General features: G+C 32.4%; 1 protein-coding gene across 9 annotated transcripts in view; it reads right to left on the bottom strand.

Moving 5' to 3' along the window:
• Positions 1-667: 667 nt before the first annotated feature.
• Positions 668-9,240, bottom strand: part of LOC106073136 (RILP-like protein 1) — a 31,958-nt gene continuing 23,385 nt past the window's right edge. For 6 of the 9 annotated variants that reach the window (XM_056005281.1, XM_056005286.1, XM_056005284.1 and 3 more), the window contains one exon: positions 668-5,476. In XM_056005281.1, the coding sequence (XP_055861256.1) occupies positions 5,401-5,476 (76 nt within the window). In that variant the 3' untranslated portion in view covers positions 668-5,400. Of the gene's footprint in view, positions 6,192-8,699; positions 8,907-9,240 lie in introns of all 9 variants that reach the window. The other 3 variants (XM_056005280.1, XM_056005282.1, XM_056005288.1) reach the window with 2 other exon arrangements.

Genomic DNA, 9,240 nt, shown 5'->3' with positions numbered 1-9,240 from the left:
TAGAATTTATCACACCTAACAACCAAGATGTTATCAATTATTTACAATACTAAATAGGGTAGACACTCCCAACACTCCAATCTTGATGTTATATAATTTTCTTGGATGAGAATTTTTGAATGTTAGACACCCATTACTTGATCCAAGAGGTAGATCATAATCATTGTTAGTTTCTCAGCTAAAGTCTGCCTAACCTACTCTTCTGTGTTACATGCTTTTAGATGTGCTTAGTATCAATACAGATATTTTTATTGATCCAAACATTGAAAATTTAGTTTTACAATTTTGTCCATCGTAGCAATACTACCATAACAATGATATAAATGCTAACAGGGTTAGCACACTCACACAGGATATAAATGTATATATCTACCCTCACAAACAACCAGCGCCTGACTTCTCTGTACTTCTTGTGACAAGTAACCCTGAAACACTGATTAAAAGTGGAATAAAGAAGTTTTGAAATCTCTCTTTTTTTAGCCATAATAGAGATTCTCTAGAAATGCAGGTCCATGCAGATTACAAGCCAATAACTAGCTATTCCCTTTTTTTTTTGGGGAGATGGGAAATAGAATCTACTGGCTATAAAAAATTAACTATTGCAGTTCTGTGCTGGCTTATTAACCCTCATACTTTACTGACCAAATAAAAACAGAATGCCAGTAAATACTTTATTCAACATTTTATTTTTAATGACAAGAAAATAAACCTTCACAAAAATCTGGTCATCTGTACTGCATGTCCAGTCATTCAAACAAATAAGCAATTTTTTGTTTGTTCAGTACTTAATTATGAGATATAAACCTAGTTTGTGTATTTGCCCATAAAAACATGGCAATATGTTGCAAGGATGACAAAAACAAGTACAAATAATAAAAAGAAATGTTTTTATTTACATCCAAACAATGTTTGTACATGGATAGATGAGGTAAACACTAAGTAAATAAAACTACAAGTTTGTCTTGGTGAAACTATAGATCTAGATCCTTGGAGTGTATTGTTTGTTAATCATAAACAAGTTAATACATGTTAATGTAATCCTATGACCTGAATGATTAACAACACTGACCCCAGCTTTGAAATTTTATCATCGACTTGGATGATCAGAAGGAAATTAAATTTCAAGTCATATGCTCTCCTAAACACTTTGGTACATTAGCCCAGTAAATTAGAAAATTATTCTTAGTCTTGGAGGTTAACACTTTGCAAGGGAGTCCTTAAAAAAAAAACCCACAAAAAACAACTGCCTCTATTTATTCTAACACAGAGATGTTTTACAATTACAACTCCAGTATCCTAAAGTACTAAAATTTTTTATTGTTATCCAGTGAATGTTCTGAAAACAACTTAAAATAATGAAGAATCACACTACAAAATTAGCTTCAAGAATATTACAGGCAAACACAAATGAAAAAAAGCTGACAATAATGATAAATAATTAAAATACAAATTAAGTGAGAATCTTAATAATTTTGTATAATGATTGATATTATTATTCAGTGCAGAAAAATATTTCTCTTGGGTAAAGAAAAAAAAAGTCTGGCCAATGTTTACAGAGGAAACAGAATCAGCTTAGTTTTGTATTTTAGGCTCACCCATTCATCATTACAGAGTTCTAGATGATAGGCCAAAAAAACAAATATCATCACACAGGTGAGATAACAACAATTATTAGTCTTGTACACATGACAACTAAGTCTTTAAGAATATAATGAAAGAATCTTTCCCTATTGGACTGCCTGAAACTACACTTCTGAAAAAGCTTGATACATTTTCAAAGTTTAAAAATTTTATTTTTATCACTTGTATAACAAAAAGCTTCAAATGTGTCTAAGAATTTAACAACCAGTAGCGTTTATCAAATAGACTAAATGATTACATTAAAGCTGTTTTATAATAAAAATATTACATACAACAAAAAAATGTTGAACATCAAATACTCAACTCATTTCAAAATTTTATTTCAATTTAACCTACTAAAACATTCTTTAAAACATTCTGGCCAGAGGTCAGATACTGACCAGAGGTCAGATCACAGCCAAATTTGTTCACAGCATTAAAACAATTCACAATCGCAATGCAGCCATAAACACAAAACTAATGCTAGAATACAATGTACTGTTAAACTTTATGTTCCATTATTTTTATGTCGATGAACTGTTAAAACAAAATGTTCAAGATCAAAATCTCAAAACAAAAGACATTTAAAATTCTAAAGTAGCGACATACACATTTCTGTTTGTGCTGCACAGACTTTGGTGATGTGTGACCTTAAAACAATTAACTCCATTCACCAACCACAGGACCAGATATTTGTTCATTCCCACCTCAAACTTTTTAAGACTCCATGACATAGAAGTGTATTGTCTCCTGGCAGAGAATCTTTAAGTTCAACTGAATGCTCCATAAAGAGCTTTTCTTCTGGTCTCTACTGAGAAGATGGCCAACATCTTGGATGATCAGAAGGGAATTCAATTTCAAGAGTCATATGCTCACCTAAATACTTTACCCAGTAAATGAGAGAACTAACTTGGATGACGGGAGACAGTCCAACAATCTAACAAAGTTTAAAACAAATCAAGTTTCACAAAGTGTAGCTAGTTGGTTTGAATTCACCAGTCAATTTAGTTCTCTGGGTAACACACAGCTATTGAGGCGGGGGCAGAATTGATGCCAAATAATGCCTGGGTAATTTTGAAATGCATAAACTAAAGTTACAAATTAAATAGATTGATACTTGTGAGATAACAAAAAAACTTGTGAGGAGACAGCAGAAAGACAGCACACCAAGGGAGTTCACTGATGAAAGACAGAATCAATCAAAGAGGATAAGGGAATGAATGATACATCAACACTAATTACACTTTGAACAATAACAAAAAATATTAACTGTCATCCATCTAAAATGTACCACAAATCATAACTTTGATAAAAAAAAAAGCTAATATAGACAATAGTGCCCATGGCTCATTTATTAAGAGCTTCCTTTAACTCTTAAACAAAAAATGCGTTTTTAATCATACAGTCAAAAAAAAATGTTTTGTTAAAAAAATTCTGGAGATATCAAAACATAATATGGCTGTGTATATACACATAAAACATTTCTAAATACCAAGTCTACAAAAAGTGTTGTTTTTTTTGTTGGTTTCATTTTGTTTCTAGTACCCCGTACTATGAAAGAGATTTAAAAAAATCTTTCAATACTATTTTTTTTTCTTTTGATATTCACTCAACCCAGTAAGAGCTGCAATATGTATGGAATCTTAGAGCCAACATTTTCATTTAGGCGGGGAAGACCGTTCCAGATAATCTTGCACTGAATCAGTAATTAACTATGTCAACCTTTTGAACTCAAACACAAAAATAATTTCCAAATAGTTTCAACAGTTACTGTTGGCAATAGTTTTCATGAGGATTTTTACATTAAAAAAAAAGCAGCACAGCACATTGAATCATCAGTGTGTGGAGGAGAAACACACAGAGTGTATTGTGGAAGCATGAAGTTGACAGTGATAACAATAAAGAACTAACATGGGTAGAGCTACCCCTTTGTGGCTTAAAGACCTTTTTATGACTCAATTTGATGTCATCATGGTCAGAAGATGTGCTAATTCCCACATGACAATAACACATCATGACTTAAGGGGACAGAAATGGGGAATTTGTTTTAGCAAAATACAGGTATCAGTATTAATGAAATTAAGATAATGTCATTCTAGAAGTTCTTTGTTGATTCTAAAAAGAACCAATGTAAAGATAGGATGAGTGGAATGTCACGGTAAGGAATGAACATGCAACATTAAGATTACCATGAGTTCCAGAAAAGAGAGAAAGATTATCTTCCTAATGATTTGAATAAAGCCTATCACTTTCATGAGTGAAACTAGTCAAGCCAGTTATAGGAGGAAATGAAAGTGGTTTTTAAATACTGGTCAAATAAGAACCATTTGTTGAATATTATTAGCGTTTCTTTAAAAAAATATATGTTATACTAACCTAAACACCTAACAAACATACACCCTTGATGGCCTTCAGGGGCTTTACAGTGATTCTGGACACTAATTGTGCACATATTGAACTGAGCTAAGGTAAAATATATACTACTTCACTATTTACACAATTAGTGCATAACTGCAAGAACAAAAATTGAAACGGTCTTTCAGGACAAATAAGTTGACTTTAATCTAAAAGCATTAATCTTTTTTTGATGGTAAGCACTACATTTTTTTTGTCAATTTTTATTGCTCAAATACAATTAATAACAAGGGGTCTATTGTAAAAAGTGTTATGTATGAGAAAGGGTTCACACTACAAATAGAAAATTTTCTTTTTTTTTTTATATATTACAGCAGCAGAGGCTGAACTAAGCAGCTAGCTGATATAGTAAATCTTCTACCTTTTAACATAAAAAAAAATAGTTAACTACTTAAATAGTTTATTCACAGCTAATGAAAGTCGAAGAAGACCACAATCATTACTTCACATTTTAAATGCAGTTAATCTGAATCTTTATATAAAAAAGTTAGAACTAGACCTAGAAGTACCAGTATTTGTTAGGGTTGAAATAAAGACAAATAACTCACAATTTGACTATGGAGTTAAGCAAGTGTCCAGGGTGTCATTTCTGACATGTACTAGACTACTTAAAATATGTTGTTTTTTTTTAAATCTTTTGTAATAGTCCAGTTAACTAAAAATCATACAGAAATATCCCATTAAAACCATCAAATTGAGTTTCCTGAATCTAATGTTATTGCACAGTCTAGAAGAGTTAGGTATTTCCAAACACAGTCAGAGACACTCAAGAGTCTACCTCAACACCTATTACAGCTAGATGTGAACTGCAGTATACATTTGTCTAAAGTAAATATCTCTATGTACAGTGTCAGGCCAAAAGTAATCATTTTCAATTTTTAAAATAACTATTTAAAATATGGTAGAGCTAAAAAAAAAAAAAAAAGTTCAAAATGCACCCGGTATATAAATATGTGCACAGCTCTATTTTTTAAATATTGAAATAGTGATTTACAATCTTAAAGTGATTTAAAAATTAAAAAGGAATAAAATAATGAAATAATTAATTTTTATGTCAGACAATTTTGTTGAATAAAAAAAACAAACTATGCAAATACTAACACTATTATGCGCTAAGTAAAAGATAATTTCTGCATTAATTGATAATTATTATCTATCACTTATCCCAGACAATGACAGGAAAGGCATCTTCTAGTGGCACTCCGAAGCTGCTGGTCTCAAAAAAGCCATCGTCATGATTTTGACCATGGATATCGTAACCAAAGTCCTCATGACTTAGGCCACCTGTTCTCCAATCTTTCTCACCCGTATGTTTTAATATGCTTCTGTGATGGTTCTGGAATGTTCCTGACTGTGTTTCCATAACTACGGCCTCAGTGTGTTCCTCCTCCGCTGACCACCCTTCATCTCCAAGCCATCCGACGAAAATAAAAAACCAAAGCTGAAAAAAAAATAATGGAAAAAAAAATATTTAAAAATTGTTTGTACTAGAATTAAAGAAAAATTAATTATGAAATATATGACTTAGTAATTATATTTATTACATTAAACCATCAAAAAAGAATTAGCATTTCAAGTTTGACAAAGAAGTTTATCAGTTTTCTTCTCCTTTTATTTTATATAGTATAGTATAGTTGTATGACTATAATGACAAATGAGATGTTACTATTCAAGGTAAGTGTTCTTAATTATCATGTATCATTATTTTCAAATGATTAACTGAGTGTGATAAATAATAGAAAATCTGTTTGTAAGTGAGGTGCATAAAATCATGTATGAAACCGCATATAGGTTAGATGGGAAAAAAAATATTTACAAAATGCTCTTCATTGTATTATTAATAACATGATAACAAGGTACTTAGTTACTTAGCAAAGAAAAAAAAATTGAATAGCCACACATGAAGAAGCAGCAACGTTTCAATGGAAACAAAACAAAACAAGTGCTGTGTGAGTGGAGAAGAGCATTTTGTTTTAGCTTTTAACATAATCCTTTCAAGAGATTAATCTAAGAAACAAAAAAAAACATTGGCTAGAAAAGTGTCATTTGCATTAGTACTAGAAAGTATAGGAGAAATAAAATTCACTTTTAAAATCTTGGTAATTATGTAGCTTTGATCTTCACATTTGACATCACCATCTATCTTTTATGGGAACCTACATTAGTGAAAGAAATATCACCCTATCTACACCATATCAATAGAAAACAAAAAACATGACATTGAAGACACAAAAGTAAAACACTAAAGCAAAATAACGTAAATGAGTCTACTAGTTTTGTCTAGAGGCAAGCTTTGGGATGTAACAGCCCCTCATTTCTTATCAAGTCTTACAACCAAGGGTCCTCCTAAAAGAAATGAAGTTAACAAAGTAATGAATAGATGCAGTGGCAGGTTTTTGTTTTATACAGTTCAGACAGTCTGTTTCTTCAGAAATGAAAAATATGGCCCATACCTCCTGTAGGCTGGAAGGGGAAGAGAGTATGCAGGGTTTGAGCTCTGGACCATCGCAATCAGCGAACATAACATACAACTAGGCTGCCATCTGATTCTCTCCCCTAAATCTAATAAGTTTTTAGTAGTCTAAATAATGTAAAGAGAATGTAAATGACCTGCCGTTGGACATCTTCAACCCATTTGTGGCCAATCTCCCTTTTTTTTAAAATGGTGATATGATTCATTGTTATCCCAACTAAGACATAAAACATGTCATCAAGGTATAAGGTTACATGTCATATCAAGGCCTGAGGTTACATGTCATATCAAGGCCTGAGGTTACATGTCATACCAAGGCCTAAGTTAACATGTCATATCAAGGCCTAAGGTTACCAGGAGAATCAAAACCTGGCAGACCTAAGAAGAGAAAAAGTTGACAGAAAAGCTTTGACAACTTGTTGAGACATCTATCCTATACCTGATTTTAAGACACAGTTAAAGATGAGAATAATGAAAGAAGCCATGCTTTTGATGGGTGCCCTGTCTTAGCCACAGCAAGCAAATAATAAGATGCAAATAAAATTCCTTTAACCCAAATACTTGTGAAAAATATTTTATCATCTCTCAAGAAAATATCATTATCATCTTCCCTTGACTTTTGTTACTAGGGTGCTGTGACAGTTCACTAACTAAAGCCCTCCACTGTTCTCAGCAGGATATCAAGAGAAGCTTGTCTCTTCGCCAACTTTTCTTTGGATGACCTTCTCTTTATGATCACTCCACTTACTTTGAACCAAGACTTTTGCATGTCTTACAATATGACAAAACCAGCTCAGCTTTCATTCTTCACAGTATTGAGGAGTTTCTCCTTTTTCCCCAGCAAGAGTGTTAACTTGTAAAGGTGCAAACTCGTTAGTCTTCTTTTCCTGATCTATGGTATTTTTCTATAGAATTTAATATAAAAGGGCGTGGATTCTACTTTCAGCCTCAGCGTCCAACTTTTACAACTATGTAGAAGTATAGAGACTACTAGCAAAGAATACAGTTTTAACTTTACTGGGAAGCTGATGTTACTCTTCCACATTTTCCTCATGAAAGCGAATGCAAAGTTGAAACATTTTTAACGAATCTCTTTTATTAATTCTCTATCTTGTTAGGCTTGACCCTGCTATTTAAAGGATTTGTTTCTAGTGTTTGGCTATTCAACTGCATGCAACAACATGTACTATATATACATCTCTATTATATTGTTTTAACATACACAGTCAAACCTTGCGATATGAAATGTCATTTTGTTCAATTTATAAGAAATTGTTTTAACAAATTATAAAGGTCAACTCTACCATTAGTGAGGTCTAATTCCCATCTGCAAGGAAACTCACAATCTGAAGCAATAAGAACCAAATATTTCTAAGGAGAAGATGAACACAGAGAATTCCACTCTGAATCAGTTCCATTCACATTAAAAGACACATCATTATCTGCTTTCCCAAATAAGCTGTTACCAATTTTCATTCCAGCCAATATGATAAAGTCAGAGAATAGAACAGGTCTAAATAAGGACACAGGTTTAAACCTACTTTATTTTCTGGAATTATGGGAAGAGGGAAATGGGAGAAGGTTTTGTATTCTGTCTTTAGGTGTCAGCAAAAACAAATTAGCTCAAGTTGGGATTCAAACAAGTCTCTTGATAGGTACCGGTAGCTAAGCAGTTTACACCATTCTGTAACACACTTATGTACATTGATATAATAAAGTTTGAGTGTTTTGTTGTAATAGCAAAGCATGCTAATTTTAGACAATTTACTCCAGGTTTCTCCATGCCTCTTCAAAATTTATAAAATGTATAATCAATGCATGAATACGAAAGTTTCATCTATTAACTACCAAAATGTTAACTATTCATCACTGACAGACCAAAATTTTAAGAAGATATTTTTAAAAAAATGCTAATAATGATTGAAAAGAAATAGCATTCAGATGTGGCTTGTATAGGACAAAGAAAATGTGCCACCTTAACATTCAAATCAAGAAATGTGATGCAAATTGAATATTTCCAGATATGAAAAAATCAAATTGCAATTCAGAAAAAAATAAACAAAAACAAAACCAAAGCAAATGAGTAATTGAGGAATAAAACTAAAAGAGAATGAATTTTTGAAAAAAGTAGCAACCAAAAGATGAAAAATAAGACCAGAAACTGAAAAGAACTAAAATATAAGTGAGTTACCTCCCCTCCTCCCTGCAGACAACAAGAGAAAATAAACCCAGACAGAGAGAAAACTACAACTTTGTCTCTCTCATGTTGCTGTTGTAGGACTTGGGTTGGGGGAAACGGTGGTTAACAGTGTACATGGGAAGCTCAGATATTTCTTCTTCCTCCTCCACATCTGAACCCACTAGTGCCTCAAAGCCTGCCTCTAACAAACGCAGAAATCTGCATATGAAAAACAAAATCAAATGAGATTGAAAGCAAGGCATGATGATCACACAGTGGCAAGCAAAGCAAAAAGATGAAGAAAAAAAATAAATAAATGCTAGGCTACAAAGCAAAATAAGAGAGGGTTACACAAACTAGGACTTTCAGATGGGTTCATTGAAAGAGCATTTCACTATCCAAATATTACATGGATTGAAAAAAAAAATCTAACCCCCCCCCCCCCCCCCCCAATGTTCTGACCCAAAAGTTCCAGGACAAGATTATATTCAAGTATTTCAAGATGTGTGAACAACAACAATAGATATGTTTTCAGATACAAGTTCAGGAAAGG

This window comes from Biomphalaria glabrata, chromosome 12 (assembly GCF_947242115.1).
Source record: "Biomphalaria glabrata chromosome 12, xgBioGlab47.1, whole genome shotgun sequence".
Taxonomy (NCBI): Eukaryota; Metazoa; Mollusca; class Gastropoda; family Planorbidae; genus Biomphalaria; species Biomphalaria glabrata.
Note: the sequence above shows the minus strand (reverse complement) of the source record. Positions and strands in the feature narration are given on the sequence as shown.